This window comes from Typopeltis vanoorti, chromosome 3, assembly GCF_054136105.1.
Source record: "Typopeltis vanoorti isolate ZY-2024b chromosome 3, IOZ_Tvanoo_1.0, whole genome shotgun sequence".
NCBI classification, from domain to species: Eukaryota; Metazoa; Arthropoda; class Arachnida; order Uropygi; family Thelyphonidae; genus Typopeltis; species Typopeltis vanoorti.
Window position 1 is genome coordinate 129,482,715 of NC_143551.1, and position 20,353 is coordinate 129,503,067.

At 34.5% G+C, this 20,353-nt stretch overlaps 1 protein-coding gene across 4 annotated transcripts in view; it reads left to right on the top strand.

The window, feature by feature from the left end:
• The window catches only part of LOC150108562 (myocyte-specific enhancer factor 2C-like), a 279,724-nt gene extending 260,406 nt beyond the window's left edge, over positions 1-19,318 (top strand). For all 4 annotated transcript variants that reach the window (XM_090415997.1, XM_090416001.1, XM_090415999.1 and 1 more), the window contains exon 10: positions 17,516-19,318. In XM_090415997.1, the coding sequence (XP_090272123.1) occupies positions 17,516-17,789 (274 nt within the window). In that variant the 3' untranslated portion in view covers positions 17,790-19,318. The remainder of the gene's footprint in view (positions 1-17,515) is intronic.
• Positions 19,319-20,353: the final 1,035 nt, after the last annotated feature.

Here is a 20,353-nt window from a genome sequence, read left to right on the forward strand (position 1 = left end):
TCATTTTTAGCATCTTATGTATACACATTTGACATGGCACATTATCTTATATTTTTAGATAGATATATTGTTATTGTACATTTGCAGTACAAGCACATGAAACATATAGTTCGTTGTTTTAATACTTCAGCCTTTCTTTGAAAAAACTCAATTGTCTTACTCTTATATTTCCCATGAACTATCTAAATGGCGACAAAGTTTTCTGGGTCGCATGCAATCATTTGATAACTGTTTCCAGCAGATTACACACACACACAGGTTTGTTTGGATCATTATATGATGGTACAAACCCATATTTCAAATGAGAAGGATCGTATTTTCAAATTTTTTCATACAACATTTTTTGCCTCTTGTCGTCTGGTGCCAAAGAAGATGCAGACTGTTCTGGTAAAATATGAGATACTGTCGATTATGAGTCGTTTGACTGTTTCTGCTTCTGCTCATTATTCTTTTTTTATTATTATTATCAGCCCTTATCCATCTCAAGGTTAAATTTTTAACGTAGAATTGATCAAATAACAGGCGTTTATAGTTCTGATATATGTGATCTGTGCTATCAGTGCAGTCGCCCTGCACCTAAAGCATATTTCTTTCCCATGCATTGCCCACACCTCTGTACACTAGCAATAAAACATTAATTTAAAGTGCAAAAAACTTGATCGTTTTAAAGGAGTGCAAGATTTTGCGTTTGTAAGCTTTTTTTTTTTTTTTGCTTCTTTCTTGCCTTTCAAATGAAACTTATATGAATAAGCATATATTTCCTAATATTCATTAAGCGCTGAAATACACAGGAATCTAAACATTGGTGTTGTGAACCAACACCAATGTGATTTTTTCCATTAAAATATAAAAAATAACAAAAACTTAAATACATTTCTTTTAAGATAAAAAAAAAAAAATCTACTTAGTCGTAAAACATTTTAAATTTGTTTTCATTATTTCATGCCCCCCCCCTCCCCATGGAGCCATGGCCCACAGTTTGGGAAGAGCTTCCTTAGAAGAAAGAAATATAGGATCTAATAATGTTGGAGGCTTGACAGGGACAGATTAATTTGAAGGAAAATTGTCAGTTGGAAGATAGTAATGATATAACTTTCTCGTGTAGTTCTATCATAATATCTTGTACACACCCTAAGGGTTCATGTCAGGAATTTGATGATGATGATATTTATGCCTTCAAGAACTTCTTAAGAGTTAGAGGTTGATAATGAAGCTATAGAAGAAGCTCTCAAAAATCTTAGAGCTAGAAGCACAGAGTTGCAGGAGAAGAGTGAAAAATGCAAAATAATAAGAAGCCACTTACCTAAAAAAAAAAAAAAGTTTACAATGAAAAAAATTGGCATTTGTCTCTCTTAATAAAGAATTCAGTTGTTTCAGGAAATCAACATGGAGAGATTTAGCAAAGTAGAACAGTGATGCAAGTGGCACTTGCTTGCTGCAGAGAAATTACTTTTGCAATAAAGATAAAGGTAAACCGTGCACACTAAGTTAGATGTGCACATTTTTAAATAACCTCACTTCTGTTTGTCACCTCATCCTATAAAGTTGGTCCCAGAAGAATTTGTTTTTGATGACCTAGTTTCCCCCTGCTTCCTGATGAATCTTCCAATTAATGAAGCAGCAATTTTGAAGAATTACTCTTGCTCCATGTTTCAAGCTGATTATTTTACTGGTAGGTGAACTAAAGCACTGTATACTCTTTTCCATTATTTATTAAAGTACTGTATACAATAAATTTATGTTAGAATTTGTAGTATTATTTATTGTATTATTTCACTATAAACAAAGAATGAAATTAGTTATGTACTGGGTGATTATAAAATAACGTCAAGTGTTCAGAGCCCTCTAGCGAGTAATGTATTTGACGAAACACACTAATATTCGGTAGACGTACACAGCGGAACATGAGGATTCGATTTAATGAAAAAAAATAGTACCAAAAGTCACCAACAGGGGAAATTTTGGCACTGTTTACAGAGTAAAATGCATTAATTTGCATTATAGCGTTACAATAAAAAGAAAGCCTGTGAGATTTCTTATCATTCGTAGACGAACTGCTTTTCGATGCCTCTTACCTTATGTAAGCGTGCTTTGTTAGTCAAACTCTATTATCAGCGGAACAATAATGCCAGTGCTTGTCTTTGTGATTTTCGGTATGAAAAATTTACGAAAAGGACCGATTAGTGTAACAAACTTATGAAAACTGATTCGGCGATTTGAAACTACTGGAACTCTAGCGGTGCAGGTAGGCAGGGGACGCAAACCAATCAATCACCGACAAGTTGCAACTGCTATTGTGGAACAGGAGATGATGAATGTGCAGGGTACCAGCAATGCACGAGCAAAATCCCGGCAAATGGATGTCGCATACACAACGGTGTGGAAAATTTTTACCCTATAAAATCAGTCATGTTCAAGCATTGTGCCCTGGTGATGCGACCACACGAATTGACTTATCTTTGCGATTCTTAGCGCGCATGGAAGTGGATGATGCATGGCCGTGGCATATTTTATGGAGTGACAAAGCGCACTTTTATTTGAACGGCGATATTAACACACGCAACTGTTGCATTTGGGCTGCAACTAATCTGCACATGTGTCTGCAGAAGACTATCCACTTGCCCAAAGTCGCAGTGTGGTGTGGATTTACGGCATCTTTTATCATCGGTCCATACTTTTACGAGGAAAATCGCCAAAATGGACCAGTGACCTGTTCCGTCAATGCTAACAGGTATGCCAATATGCTACAGAACTTTGTGGTTACACAACTGCAGCAAAGAGGATGTCTTGATTCGACCATCTTCATGCAGGATGGTGCACCTCCCCCACATCGGACTTCAGGTACAGTGTTTTGCGACAACATTTCTCTGACAGAAGAATCATTAGTCGTGCATTTCCCACACCATGGCCACCGAGATCGCCTGATCTCAATCCTTGTGACTTTTGGCTGTGGGAATTTCTTAAAAGTATTGTGTATCAAGGACATGTACCCGATATTCCAACTTGAAAGATCGAATAACGATACATGTGAGACAAATCAATTGCGATATGTTGTGCACTGTATGCAGTTCCTGGAACATCAGAATGGTGGTCATATTGAACCTCATAAACGTCATGAAATTGATGTGCTGTCTCTCATTTGCTATTTAGTTATTCATTAGTCACACCTACTAAAATTAATTTGGCAGTCCCAAAATTTCCCCTGTTGGCGACTTTTGGTACTATTTTTTTTTTTTTTTTCGTTAAATTGAATCTCCATGTTCCACTGTGTACGTCTACCGAATATTGGTGTGTTTCGTCCAATACATTACTCGCTAGAGGGCTCTGAACACTTGACGTTATTGTATAATCACCCGGTATAACAAAAGATATAGTGGGTGTTCTGTAGTAGTATGGCAACATTATTTTAAAAATATCATTAAACTTGTATAAAAACTTACTTTATTAAGGAAAAAAAAAACTGTTCTGTTTTTATATCAGTTTAATCCTTTATTTCAGAAATATAATGCTGTGTAAATTTAGATGAGGCAGATATGGTTTACAATCATTAACAATTTTTAACTTGATCACATCTTCTCAGTTTGAAAATGTGTACACAAAATATCATCGACACACTAATAGGTGTTGAATGTTATTCATAACTTATTTTAATGTATTACAACACCAAACCAACTAACTTATATTAAAAAAAAAAAAAAAGTTTATTAACTGGCTTATATTTCACTAGATTTCAAATCAGCATCTTTAGAGCACATTACATGTTACAGTCAACATGCAACAATGAGTAAAAACACAACAATGCAAATTGTAATGGACAAATGATCTATGTTCTAATTTGGTGCCCTCTAATGTTATAAAAAAGAAGTATTATAGCTATGTAGGAATTGATTATAAAATAAGTCTCCCAAATTTTTGGCAATTTAATGCAACCATACTTGTTCAGGTTAGGAGTCAGCCATGGCTATGAAGCATTCTCCTAACCTGAACAAGTATGATTGCATTAATTTGCCAAAAATTTGGGAGACTGTTATCTTACAATAACAGTCTCCCAAAAACGATCAACTCCTTTTTTCAACATTAGAGGGCACCAAATTAGTACTTTAGATCTTTTGTATGTTAGAATTTGAATTATTCAAAGTTTATTCACTTGATTATACTATACATTAAAGATGACAAGAAATTATATTCTTGGTTTCATCCTTTATCCAAGTGTAAGCAAACAAGTTTGCACATAAAATAACTTCATGACTAGACTACTTGTATTATATAGAGGCTGGTGACTTCACATCAATTGCCGCATTATCCCATAATGCAAGGCACATATCTTTACAGACATGTATAATATGTCTGCATATTATACAGACATGTATAATATGCAGACATATTATACATGTGAGAAAATACCTCTCCAAAAACTTGTGTGATCCCTCAGATTACCCAACGAGTGACCTGAAGGATCATTTAACTCAGTGGTAGTTCCACTCAGTGACAGGTTTACCCAAGTGTAACCAAAAATATAATTTCTTGACATCTTTATACAAACATCTTTTTCATTGTCTTTTAGCATGTTTTCCATATATAAGTAGTCTAAAGGTGTTACAACTTATTATTAAAACACTCTGGATTAGATATAGATGTTGAAAGATTTTTCACTTGGTTATACTATAAATTAAAAATGCCAAGAAATTATATTCTTGGTTTCATCCTTTATTGTTATATGGGCACCTCCATGGAGTTCTAAGACTCATCGCAGAATCCCCGATCCATTCACACAATCTATAATACCTCTTCTTGAATCCATTAACAGAAAAGAGCACTCACAACTGATAACCCATTCCACTCATTCACAACTCTCCAAGCAAAAAATCTAGTCCTCACACCCCTGCTAACCACACCTTTATTCATCTTCCAGGGATGACCCCTTGTTCTCGTCCCTCTAGCCAAGTGCTGAAACATTTCCCCTGCATCTATCCTATAAAACCCTTTAAGCAACTTAAATGTTTCTATCATATCCCCTCTTTTTCTCCTATTAACCTACTTCTGCAATCCACACACCTTCAATCTATCCTCATAGGGAATATTCCACAGGCCACTCGCCTCTGAATCATCTCCACCACTTTCTCATCCGAAAGAAACCCAGGGGACCAGACTCGAGCACATTAATCATCAACACTGTGTTCCATTGTTGTGAAGGGTACAAATAAATTTGAGTTTGAAAATAAGAGAAAAAAAGAAAGAAAGAAGGGGGGGGGGAATTATCTACCTGGCTACAGGTAATCTACCAAGTAGACCTACTTGTGCTGTTGAGATTTTATTTTTTTATTTTTATGGTGCAAGGACATCAAAAGTCATACTGCAGAGGACCTAGGTTACAGCAACTCATACAGTAAATGGTTAATAGGACAATCACAGACATCCATGCCCTTAGTGGATTCAAATCCACCACCTCTTGGCTTGGGAAATTAGATACACTAACCACTCGGCCAATCAGGTCGGCATGCTGTTGAGAATCTACAAACCTTTAATTATGTAGAAATTTCAGTCAGTGCAAATGTGCCAGCATGTGTGCTATATTCTCTGCTCACCTTTAGCTTTTGAAAATGCATATTTTCAATGCTTTGCTGCAGACTCCACATAGGGAATCGCATCACTCTTTCTTCGTATATGACTAGTCGTTGTATTCTTTGATGGCAGGGCTCGCCTTATCTGATTTATAGTCACACTCTGAATATCTTTATATGTTCATGACTATTGATTTCAAATAGATAACTGCTATTTGATAAAATTTTCTTCATGAATTTTCCACATGTGCCACACACCCAGAGGATACACTCCTGATTTTAGCATTCAGGCATGTAAATTGTTAACATATTTATGATTCTTACAGTGATTTCCAATTTATGACCTTTTCAACTTGTGATGTGATCATTAAATGAAATACCATCATAAATCAGGGACTGACTGTAATTGTATTAGGTTAAGCTGAATAATAATATGCTGTAGGATTTGTTCAACTTTTACAGTCAGATATATATATACACAGTCATACCCTGACTTACGCGAATCCGGAGTTATGCGGTTTCTTATATGTACGTATTCCCATTCCGCTTCACCACTAGTTGTATGTTTCCGGCGCCGGCCACGTTCGCCAGTGTCGCACATGCTGTGAACAAGTACTGACGTGTTTCATGCGTTCTCCATTCATACTGTTTTCATTAAACAAAATATATTAAACATTTTGTTTAATATATTTCTCCATGAAATATATTAAACAAACCTTGCAATTGTTTAATGTTATGTTCTTGATATAAATTTTATCACATAAAAATAATGATGTCGTCCAAAAGAAGCAAGTCCGATTCTGATATAGCTAGCAAGAAAAGAAAAACATAGACTTTGGAAACAAAACTCAACATTATTAAGGATTTTGAAGGCGGAATGAAAATTTGTGAGCTAGCAAAGAAGTTCGGTCGACACGAAATCCACAGTAAGAACAATCATAAAAGAAAGGTTTACGGATTTTGGAGGACATAGATTCTAATGGGGAACGAATTGTAGCCACAAGGCAAGGAATAAAAAAATCATTGGCTTGCTTATGAAGAAATTTTGAGTGACAAGAAAAAGACATTAAGCTGTCAGACAAATCTATTAGATTTTATAAAACGATCGACACAGAAATAACTTTCTTTTTTTTATGTACGAAAAACTACAATTATGATTATATTTCTTTAAAAAAAAAAATAGGTGTTTTTGTAATATAGGTAGTTGAAAGGGGGGGGGGTAAGCATCAGGTGTGAAGAAGTTAGTGCTGAGAGATTGGGTTGATAAGAATTGTTATAGACCAAAAATGAGGTCTGTGTTTATTGACAAAGGTCAGGGATAACAGAAGTCATCATCAAATTTCTGACATGTACCTTCAAGGGGTGTAGAGGATATGATAGACATGAAAAATTTACATCATGCTTACAATTTTCCTCCAATTCAATCTCTTACCTATCAAGATTGCAACATCATCAGCTCTTATATTTGTGTCTTCTAAGGCACTTTTTACTCTATCAATCCACCTATATCTTTGTCTTCCTCTGGATCTTTTTCCTGCGAACCTGGCAGAGATCACTTGTTTTGCTAATCTTTTCTTACCCATTCTGTTTAAGTCACCATACCACTTGAGATTAGCTCTGCTAATGCATTCCTGGATGCTGACAATGTCACCTTCTCTCCTAATATCCTATGATATTGCCATTGATGCAATCTATTCACACCTCTAATCTTTCTCAGGACTCTTATATCTGCGGTCTCTAGTCTTCGGTCAAGTGTTTTACTTCTAAACCAGCACTCAGATCCATAAGTTACAATTGGTTTGAACACTGACTTGTATACAGTTAATTTAGTGTTTTGACTAATTTCTCTCTTTTTCCATATAAATTTATTTAGTGGACTTCCTACCATACCAGCTTTGTTGATTCTGTTGTCTATTTCCATATCTAATTTACCATCTTCCTAAAAATCATGCCCAAGTAGCTGAAATGTTTTACTTGTTCTATAGGTTCTCCATTCGCAATGTAGTTGATATTTTCAATGCTTTTGCCTATTTTCATTGTTTTTGTCTTGTTATTGCTGACCTTCATACCATATCTATTACAACAGTTATTCAATTTAGTCAGGGAATCTTGCAGACTTGTAGCGGATTTATTTAGAAGTATAACATCATCCGCATAAAGCAAAGAACTGACATTAACATCCCCAATTTTGATATCAGGTTTAATACTACTTTCCTTCATAATGTGATCCATATAGATAATGAATAACAGAGGGGATAATGTACATCCTTATCTGACACCAGATTTAACATTAAATTATGTTCCTGTACTTCCTTCAATTCTAACTGCTGACTTACAACTCAAATAAAGATTAAGAATTGCTTGATATAATGTCCCACTGACACCATACAACTGTAGTATCTTGAATAGCATCGCTCTTGGCATTGTCAAATGCCTTTTCTAGATCTACAAAACTTAAATGCAGATCTTTGTTATATTCCCATGATTTCTCAACTATTTGTCGTAAAGTGAAAATCTGATCCTGACAGCCTCTATTTGGCCTGAATGCAGCTTGTTCTTCATCGAACTTCCCTTCCACAATCCTTCTTAACCGTTTCTCAAGTATACTTGCATAAATCTTACCAGGAGCACTCAGCAGAGAAATACCTCTGTAATTCTCACGTTCAGTTTTATTTCCCTTTTTATACATGGGTACTATGAGAGCTCTACTCCAATCATCTGGAATTCATCCCTCTGTCCAGACCTTCTGAACCATGGTGCAGCCACTGCAAGACTTTTATACCTCCATATTTAAGCATTTCTGGTCGAATATCATCTATTCCAGCTGCCTTTCCACATTCAGCCTTTTGATGACTTTTTCTACTTCAAGTATGAATATGTATTCCTGATTGCATGCTTGGTCAGTGTTTTTTTACCATTGTGCTATCACTGATTGTTTCATTTAGCAATTTTTCGAAGTAATTATACCTTACTTCAAGGATATCTTTTTCTCCAGTTTTCATGTCAACTTTATCATCTCTGATTTCTTTTACAGCACTCTTTCCTCGATTTCTGAGCTTCTTCAACAACCTTTAGAATATCTTGCCACCTTCTTGATATTTTTTTTCAATGTTCTTACCAAAGTCTTCCCATAACTTTTGTTTAGCTAGTTTTACATAGTGTATAGCTTTCTTACATTTGTCTCTGTATTCTCTAAGAGCACAAGCTGACTTATTTGCCAGGAACTTTTGATATGCTTTCTTCTTTTCCTTCACAGCCTCTTTAACTTCCTGTGTCCACCATGGAGTTCTGATTTTTCTATTCTTGTAGAAAACCTCACTCTGCCTCTTTGGCTGAATCAAGCAATGTTTTCTTCAGGGCTTGCCACTGAATCTCCAAGGTTTGGTTCCTGTTCTCAAAACTCATTTTTTCTTGAATAATGTTTATGTATTTTAGTCTACAGTTCACATCTGAGAGCTGCTCAACTTTTATTTGCTTTAAAACTTTCTTACATGTTATTATTTTCACTGTGAATTTCAATTTTATCCTGCTCAAGACTAGATGGTGATCACTTCCAATTTCAAATCCTCTGTACACTCTAGTGTCCTGCACCAGGGAGAAAAAATCACTATCAACAATAGCATAGTCAATGAGACTTTTCTTATTCCATGCCTCCTGTCTCCATGTGAATTTTTGCACATTTTTATGTTGGAACATTGTGTTAGTAATAACCAGTTCATATCCTGAGCAGAAATCTAACAGGTATTTGCCATTATTATTAGCTTTGCTCTTTTCTCCAAATTTTCCCAAGACATTTTTGTATATCTGACAATCATTTCCTACTCTGCTATTTAGATACCCAACAAGAACCAATTTTTCATTGTGTCAGTTGCTTTGTCTAAAGCAGTGGTTCTTAACCTTTTCGAAGTCACGGAACACTTTTGATTATAAGAAAAATTTGGGGAACACCAAAAGCATTAGGGTCATAAAACTAACAATAAACATATGCATGAACTTGCCTTTTATAAAAATGGAACTTATTTTATTACAATACTTGAGCATGTTGGATTTTTCAGTTTACAGCAATATCAGGTCTAATATGTGATATAGTTACCCTCTTATCTTTGTCTATATTAGTACGTCTTTCAAGCTTTTTATTTTTTATATTGGTTAATACTTAGAAACCGAGCTCAATCAAATATGATGTTGACAACTGTAACAAAATTTTCAGTGCCCTTATGGAGAGAGAGAGAGCTTGATATTCGACTTGGACAAAAATCCAAAATTCTTTAAGAGTTATTTCAGAGAATTTCATTTTTAGAGTACCATCCTTTGATAAGGTAACTACTTGTTCTTCTTCTTGTAACGAAAATTCACAACTCTATGTTAACTCTGACAAATGAATTTTGTACCCAGTCATAATTGTGTGTATTTAAGGAGGGAAAGTAACTTGGAATCTTTTCTTCCAATATAGTTAAATGTTCTGTTATAATGGAAATAATTCCTTGGATATTTTATTCAGAGTCGCCAGTTACACTCAGAACTGTGTCATGTGACATCTTTCACCGGCAAAACACTTGTAACCAGTTCGCAGAACACCAGTTAAGAACCACTGGTCTAAAGCCTCAAAAAAATTCTTCCACTTCTACCTTAGTAGAACCTTCTGTGGGACTATAGTCACAAATAAGTCTCATTGTCCAGTTCCTCATTCTGATATTTGCTCATATCGCTCTGCTTGAGATTGCCTGCCATTCAAGAAGATTAGCTTCGTATTTAGTGTTGAATACTATGGCTACTCCTGCTTTTCCTTGCTTGTCATTGCCTGAATATAACATTTTGTATTTATTGCTCAGAAAGATCTCACCAGTTTTTGTCGTTTTTGTTTCAGTCACCCCTATTATGTTGATCTGGTAGTACTTATCCAATTCCTCAGCTAGATCCATTTCTTTGCCATTCATGCTTCTTGTGTTGATAGTACCGATCCTGAACTCTGGTGATGTTGAGTTGGGGTGTGTTTTAAGATTTGTTCCAGCAGCTGCAATTTCGCTGTTTGCCCTGGTTCCCTGGTGAAAACACCAGGGGCATTGTTTAACTGGGCAGCAATCCAGCCCACATGAAATTCTATCATGTTGTACCATAATTTTATATTTTGGTTTAAGCTAATAAGAATACAATTTGATCAGCTAAATCCCAAACTGCCAGTCCATCCTTGTTCGTTCGGTATCCAGGTAGATATCTAACAGGGTGCACCAGGAGAAGGTGAGTATTGTATATTAGGTCAGAAACTCTGGTCTGTTCTCCGCATTCTTTTAAAGGCTATGTGGAGGTCTCCTCAGTTATATGGCTTTGACCCTTAATTACCCTTGATAACAGAAGTAAAGGAATTAAATGTGTTTACTGAGTTGTGTTGGATGAAAATGGTAACCTGATAGAGAATTTTTCTCTCTAAAATTATGGAGAAGATCATCAACAACCAAACTTATCTTCAGTAACACCAGCAGTATGGATTCTGACACTTGTGATCTACAGCTTGATCTTACTTTCACCACCCGCCTCTGGACTCATTTCACATTTCAAAGGTATTTGATTGTGTTTGGCACAGAATCCTACTTAACAAACTGCCATCCTATGGTCTGCCTGCCTCACTCTACAACTGGATTTCCAACTTTTTCACTGGTCGCTCACTACTTGTCATGGTGGACGGTTTACTCTCCTCAGATTTCCCCACCAATGCAGGAGTACCCTAGGGTTCTGTTCTTTCACTCACTATTCCTCTTGTACATAAATGACCTGCTTTCCCAGACTTCCAATCGTATTGATAGCTTTGCCGATGACAGTGCACTCCATTCTGCTTTTCATTCGACAAACTTTTCAAGTATTAGGATCCTCAAGATCTATCATGACCAGTGACCTGAACTCAGATCTCCTAGCTATAGTGGGGCAAGGACAACCTCACTGCCACCAAAACTCATATCTGTCTGACCTCTCACAAGAAAGAGCTCATATCTCATATATCTTCAGTAATACTGAGATGTCCAAACATGATCAGATTTCTCTACTCAGACTGACCTGCACCTCCAGTCTTTCCTAGCTCAACCACATTTCAACTATAGCTTCTGCAGCTACCAAACAACTTGGTGTACTTTTTCACACAAGATACTGGTTCACACCTTCACTGCTAACTCTATACAAAGCTGAAATCCATGCCAGCCATGGAATATTGTTCCCATATTTGAGGTGAAGCACCAAAATCATCTCTAAGATTGCTCAATTTTATCCAGAAGAGAGCAGTCTGGCTAATTAATGATCCTTCTCACATATCCACTTCAATCCCTCCCTCTTTCTCTCTCTCATAAACGTTCAGTTTCTGCTTTATGCCTCTTCTACAGATACTTTTATGAACAGTGCTCTGCTGCATTGGCCACTGTTATTCCTCCACTCTCCTCAAATCATTAAAACAAGTCACTGCTAACCAACACCCCTTTTACAGTCTGTTTTGAAACTCACTGAACCTTCACTGCTTCCTCCATCTCATCTATTTCTGTCCTTTGGAACATTCTCCCTCAATCTATCTTCTCCCAAAAATTAGAACCCTTAGCTGTTCAAGCATAATGTGAACAGATTCCTCCTTTCTACTATTCCTCTTGCCCACACGTGGCATTAATGTGGTATAGGTCTTGTGGCCTTTCCTGTGTGGATTGGATATTTTAAGAAAAGAAAAGTTTCTCATTAGAGTAGAAAGAGGTGGTAAGAGCTACTGATGATAGCAGAAGAATTGTGCTATAAGGAGATATGACGGTAGTTTTGAGGCATGCAGGTGTGTGGTGGTGACCAAGAACTTCTGACCTCATCTGTTTTCCTGCCTCCTTAACATTTTGAATCCACCATGAAGTTTGGATATTTCTATCCTTGCAAACAATTTTGCCACATTCCTCTGTCTGAATTATTGCATTTTTCACACTTAGTCTGTTTAGTTCTTATTTTCAAACCTCTGCTTTTCTGTAATGAATATTTTGCTGTTTACAGTTTATCTTTGAAAACTGCTTGACTTTGATTTAAAAAAAAAAAAAAAAAAAATTGTTGTACTGAAAGTACAACAATTTTTGTATTTTCAGTGTGATACTCATATTTATCCTACTAAAAATAATGATTTCCTATTTCAAATCCCCTATATACTCTTATATTCTGGGCTACTTGTAACTGCTATTAACAATATTATAATCAGTAAGACTTTTCTTATTTCTTGCATGTTCTCATTATCAAATTCTTGATATACCCTTAGGTGATATGCAGGATATTATGATAGTGTTAAATGAAGAGTTTATATCATTAACTTTCTTTCAACAAGTTTCTTCTGAATTAATCTATTATCTTTAATGATCAAACTCCAGTATGGTCTGATCATATATTTCAGTGCTCTGTGGCACTCCTTACTGTACCAATCCACCTAGATCATGGTCCTCCTGTGGGTCTGCTAACACGTTCCTGAATGCCAACAATATTAAGTTCCTTCTGCATATCAGTTCTTAATGCCATTAGTGCCACCTGTTCCCTTCATTAATCATTTTCAGAACTCTCATATTTGTGATCTTCAATCTTCTTTGATCTACTTTTATTCTGATCTAACTCTCAGATCCATAAATTAAAATTAGTTTGAACACTGCCTTGCATGCTAGTAGATCTAAATATCAAGATATCTGTGGATGACATAATTAAAAATTAGAAATGCAACTGATATAACCACAAGAAATAACATATATCTTAAAACCCTTCAACTTCCTATGTTTCATCAAATTGTAATAATTTGTTCTTTTTCTTTTAGGTTATATAAGAAGAGTTGCTTTTAATATCATTTTTGTTCTAGGTGTTTATCAGAACTTTTCAGCTCCTCCCCCCCCCCTCATAGTTTCACTCTTCATAAGGAATTCCATTGTGGTAGATATGATAGAATAATTATGTAATGATTTTCCTGCTGATGTAAAATTATTCATATTTGCCATAAATTCAGATTAGTTTTATTGTCAAAACAAACTTTATAAGCAGGAGATTCCATTGCAGTTCCTTCTGTTTCTCCTACTCTAGCAAATTATTTTGTGCAATAATTTGAAAACATATTCTCAGTGTTTTTTCTCTTAAGCCAAATATTTTGGACAAGTGTTATGACGTCTTTCTTCTCCGTTGTGTGTTCTGGCTGACTGACTCCACTTTTGAACACAAAGAAAATTTATTTTTAACTGTGCCACTCTGCATTCATATTTGTATGAACAATACTGTGGAATCAATCATCAGCAAACACAATGTTATATAATCTAATTCAGATCAAAACTCTCCTTAGATATTTAGTTCTAATTCAGATCGAAACTCTCCTTAGTCTTATATTACTTTCTCATTAAATAGGGTTCCCCGCTTAGATTTGAACTATTAAATGAGCGGTGCAATGAAATGAAATCAGGCAAGCACAAGATTCAAAACAAATGGAAACCTTTAATACATTAACACATGAAATTACATTAATCCAAAAAGTTCTAAACCTAAATAATATGATCATGAAATAAACAAGTTCTTATTGAAACAATAATAACTTCACTGTAGAGTAGTACACTGAGCACGATTAGATTTTTAACATATTGATTTCTACTAAAGTATAAAGAGCTAATAAGCTTCATTTCGGCAATGAAAACATTACTTAAATTAAGGGGATATTGAATCCCACATAGTTTTAAAACCGAATAAGAAACTCAAAGATTGGAATCAGATCAGAGAGTTTCTTGCCGAATATAGTAAACTATAAAGTATCGGCGGACACTAGCGTTAGCCAATGCAAGTGATCCTAGTACATAGTACATTACTGGGCAACTCGTTGCAAAGGTGGAGGAAGAAGTTCAGATCGCTATTCTTAGGTATTTTCCATAATGTAAAAACACATTTCTTAGGAAATGTATGCTGTTAATGTAATAATGTAATAACATAACCTCCATAATGTAATAACAGCATACATTTCCTAAGAAATGTGTTTTTACATTATGGAAAATACCTAAGAATAGCGATCTGAACTTCTTCCTCCACCTTTGCAACGAGTTGCCCAGTAATGTACTATGTACTAGGATCACTTGATTTCTACCCTTCTTATTGTTAAAAGCTTCTAAGCACAAATATTTTTTTAGACAAGGTTAACTATTCAGTGTGCTTCAAATGTTGACTCTGTTTAGCTGTTCAGGATATATAAAGCACACATACCAAGGAATTTCTAAAGTCCTATCAATCTATTACTGTAATTCTTAGTAAATCAGTCACTAACTTATATCACGTTCTCTTGGAACAAGATTCACGAAATCATACGTTCAGAATTGAACTGTTATTATGACAATATGCTTCCTTTAAGTATATTCACAAAAAACATAGAAAGGATTTCCTTACCGGAACAATTGGTATACTTTGCCTATTATCACTGGTTCTCGAAAACACTTCTTTGCTTCTTAATAGCTTTCTCTCTCTCTCAGCTCACATTAGTACGAAAGAACCTTGGTTTTAGTAGCAGTTTGGTTGGCTCGGGAACACATGCCTCCTTGCTCTAAATTGACTATCCTTCAGGTTTCCTTGTCATGCCTCTTGTCCTTCACTATTACTGGATGAGGAAATAGAATTCCAGATACAAACAAGAGCCTGAGAAAAGGTAAGTCAAACAACAGAGAGCTCCCTTGTCTATCTCTTCCACTTGGTTTCACCAGTTCCCGCTTCGTTCTCCTTTTCTATATCAACAGCGCATGTCTCTTCTCTCCCATTTTCACACCAAAATCCGCCTCGTGGTTTCTCCGTTAACACAGCATACTAACTAACGTCAAAATGTACACTGGCGGAAAACTTCATAATTTCTCACAGCACTTAGTTTCTGTTATACTGGCTAAGTCCTTGGCAATGGTTTACACAAACAGATTAAGTTCCAAGTTTCCGTGCACAGTTTACATAGGATATATACACTCTACAAAGAATTAGCACAAGATAAATAACTAACAAGTATTAGAATATATAATTATTTTATAATTATGGAATATACAACAGTAAGTAATAATTTGATATTTATCTGATGAGCAAATTTGGCTCAGGGAATGGCAGATCGTGTTAAATCCTGAATGAAACGCTATTATATCATAATTCTCTTCATTCAGGATTTAACACAAGATACATTGATATTTTTGCTATATGGAACTCTTCTTTGTCCAAACTTCATGAATTTCTTGAGAAAATTAAGTCAGTAAACCGAAGAATTAAATTTACACCTGAAGTAGAAGATAACAGTTCTCCCCCCCCCTTTTGGGATTTTCTTATTCTACATCAACATAATGGTCTGCACTTTTCTTTATACAGAAAACCATGTACTTGTAAATATATTAATGCTACTTCACATCATCACCCTTGTTAGAAATATGGTGTAATTAAAACTTTAGTTCACAATGCACATGAACTATGTTCTACTGATTCTCCTTTAAAAAAGGGACTATTCTTTATTACAGCTACTTTCATTTCTAATGGTTACAATACAAAAGTAATTGATAAAATAATTCATAATCCTCCTAGAGAAAAAGTTTCTAGAATTTCAATTCCACTTATTAAATTGACTGTTAGAGAATATTGCAATACTTCTTTGTCATACTGACTTACAATTTTTGTTCCATCCAGTTCAAAAAACTGAATTCCTTCATAGTCTCTCCGAAAGATAAATATCCACCTCTAGTTTACAGGATCCCGTGTTCATGCAGCCTTTGTTATTATGGGCAGATGGGTTGTTCATCTCTGATTCATCTATAATATCAAGAGTCTGATAAGTCAGGTTTGGCCAGTTGCATCCACTAGGCATAGAATTCTTAGGAATAACTTTTGTATAGGACTTTTTCTTCTTCTTGAAAGGTTATATAAAGAAAGTTGCAAAACCCACATATACATCAACAAAAATGATTGCCTTAAACTTTCTAAATTTTGGAAGGTCATCGTAAGTAACACTTCTTGTTTGTGTTTCATAAAACCGTAATTATTTAAATTTAGTTCTCCGAATTCTAATAATCACAGATGGAGTTATTTTCCTGCACTTGCAGTTTATATATTTTCACTATCTAATATAAAGATAGTGAAGGAAAAGATCAGCAGTGGAATATAGCAGGAAATCTATGTAACTTAATTAGATAATTATCTTTGGAGAATGGTTTAATTAAAAATGTATGCAGAATGCTTATCTAATTTAGTACTATTGAATAAGTCAGTAATAGTATATGTTTTTGTATAAATTAAAGGGTGTAATAAATAAATAAATAAATAAAAAAAAATCTCTTTTTTGTTTTTCCTCCACTGAGTTAGTTGGTCTTATGCCAAGACTGTGAGGATGGTTTTGTTCCAGGTATTGCGTGATGAACATAAAGACAACCTTGAACTACATTTGGTAGTTGGTGATTTGCTGATTCAAATCCTGCCTTGTTTCTGATTGTCTTTAGGTAGGAAATGAGTTTTGTGACCCAGTGTGAGACTACAAAAAAACCTTTTGTAGGTGAGTTTGCCATTGCTACCCTAGATGAGACAAATCTTCTTGGTTGGAAGACTTGTCTCATTATGAGACACCATTAATAATAATTGTTAGCAAACATTAATGAACATGATATTGCATAATAAATCTGCAACAAAGCATAATAATGCTGTTACCAATTATATGTCAAACATTTTTTTTTATCTACACACATGACATGAATTTCTTCACACTATAATAAAGCAAAATATTTCATATTGATCATCAGTTATGCGCTCTGGAAATAGATGGATCATTTTCAAGTTTTTGTTTGTATGCTGTATTCCAGGTAAGCTAGTTGAATTTTTAAAATGATTGAAAAGGTATACAAGAAAATATTCATTATTGCATTATTTGGCTTAAAAATTGTATTCAGTTGTATTATGTTAATTTACAATTATTTTAAGTGAAGTATATTTTATAGCCCAAGTGCCACAGTGACAACTCATACAATGCCTCACTTGACTCTTAGTGCTGGCACTCCTCCACCCACAAATTCTCCTCTTTCCATGAAGATCAAAAGTGAGCCTATATCTCCAGCACGAGATGTAAGTCTTCACCAGCCTTCATCAACACAAAGCCGTCTTTCTCCTGGACATTCTTTGACTCCATCCTCTTCACCAGATCCTACAGTTGCAGAATATGAAGGATCTCAAGCTAAGAGGACACGACTAACAGCAGAAGGTTGGGCAACATAGCATAAATTATCTTATTTGGTGTTAATAAACAGAAGGGTAGTCTTTCCATTTTAATGGATTATAAGATGGATCATCTGAATAAGAGGGTCAAAATTGACAATTAATGTAATATGTTGTGCTCCGTAGAGTTCTCTAGTGCATGTGAAGCATAAATATCTATCTGTCTCTCTCTCTCTATATATATATGTACATACATACATTATATATGTATGTATATATACATATATTAAAGAACTGTAATTCTGTCAAATGTGATGTAGATGCTTCACTATACAGTTGCTGTGATACACACAGTACCTCAATCTGCCTAGTGGGTCTAGAAAGTGAGATTCCACATGGCCTGGACCTCCTTGTTGTGTGAATATAGACTAGTATTTAATGCCAAAGGTTAGCCATAAGTTATATGGAATTGTTGAATTTAAGTAGTCTCACCGTGGAGGCATGGCCTATGTCTTCATTTATGTACCACACTGTTCAGAAAGTCTATTTTCACTAGCTACATTCCCCAATTAAATGAGCATAAATAAATGTAGTAATGTTTACCCTACCTTCTCCACACTGCTTCAGTGTCAGGGGCTGTATAGATCTGTTTGGTCATATCACATGGTTTTTCTAGCAGATGTGCACAAAATATACATTTCCTCATCCCTGTACTTAAGCCGTGTACTGAAAAAAAAAATATTTGATGTTTTGTTTCCATAATCATATTAGTGTATGTGTTAATTGAATTGTAGATGGATGATCCATATATCACCCCAGCTTTAATGGTTTTTAACATTTATCATCCTGATTTTTATGGTGAGTCACTTTTGTTTTGTTTGTGAGTAAACATTGTTTTTATCTTTAAAAAGTCTTTAATTCAAATTATAACAATGAATGTATAGAAAATGTGTATATTATATATGTGAAGATTATAAAATATATATGTAAATGAACAGAGCATTATAATTCATTGGGTAACTAGTGAAAGTCTTGTGTAGTAGATGATTGTTGTTGGTAAAACAGGGTTTTCATGTTTGTGTTTAAAAATAAAATGGGCTAAAATATTATAAATTATTTTAATTCCAAAAAAAGACCTCTTTAGAGAAATTCTATTCAAGTTAAAACCAATGAAGATTCTTTTATATATATATGCAGCTTGCTACATAAGTAATAATTGTAATATATTCACTTCTTGAATATAATTACGATCACTTGTTTTTATACATATGGAAACACTACCATAAGAAAGTTGGATTAAAACAATGAATCCCAGTCTCCCTCATATGAGGAACTACATAAGATAAATTAATAGTGGAATGCATTGATATTTTTCATGAATGTATTTATCCAGTTGTTAAGACTTTAAATGACAGTTATGGTATTTATGAGCATTACCAAATCTATAATAATTGTTAATTCAAACTATCAGAAACTGAAATAATTTATAAATACTATATATTTCTAAGCAACTAAAATGATTGTTGATTTAAAGAAATTACAATGACTTTTATTATTTTATTTTCAATTTTACATGATTTTATTTTTTATTATTCACTATCATTTTCTTTCAGCTCTAATAATTTATAAATTTTTACAGTATGTCTTGTGTGGAAAAATAAAAATATTCTGAATGAGTCATTTACCTTTTAATCGGAGTTACACAGAACTTGTAGATTTAGTATGTTTTCTGCTTCATTAGTTTAAAATATTTTTCTATTTCTACTTTCCTTGCTTATTTAAGAATCAATCCTTTAGTAGATTTTAGAGCATTGCACTGGTCATTTGTAACTAGGAACAAAACTGGTAGATTCTAGGTATTTTAAGGCTTAGAATTTAAAAGAATTCCCCCCCCCCCCCCATCACATCAGGAATTGTTGTTACCTATATTCCAAGACACAAGCTTGGCTAAGTATTGTGTAGTGAGGAGAACATAATTGTCATTATGTAAATATATATACTTTTAAATACCCAAATTTAAATTCTTACAAGTACTTCATTCCCATTTGTGAGAACATCGTGGTAATGGAGCAACAATGTGTTTGTTGCTCCATTACCATGATGTTCTGGTAGAGCCATTCAACCTTGCTTATCACTCACTGCACCAGAATTTTCAGGAAGCCTAGGTAAGAATAAAGAAAGTGAATTGTCTGTGATATCATGTCTGCCATCTTCTAGTACATTGTTATAAATTGATCAACTTAGTGCTCAATAGCTTTGTTCTCCAAAAAACCCTTCAGTGTCTTTCAGCGATTTTGGGGCTTTTAATTTTCTTTCAGTGAGAATCATTTCAAATTCCTCATCTTTTAATACTTCCCTGATTTTAGGTTCCACCTAAAGTACTTTCCTTAAGTTTGACTTCTAGAATTCTTATAAATCTTGCAGTTTTGGTACTACAGTGCAAGTCCAAAATTATTTGGTTCCTTAAGTGACTAGTAACTAGTTCTTCTTCTTTAAATCTTCTTGTCATGAGACCCAGTTTCCATTTTAAAGTGTTGTAAACATATTTTCACACAGGTAATGAAAGTATGCCATCCTTACTGCATGAGTGATGTTGCTGCTGTCTAACATTTGTAAATAAACCA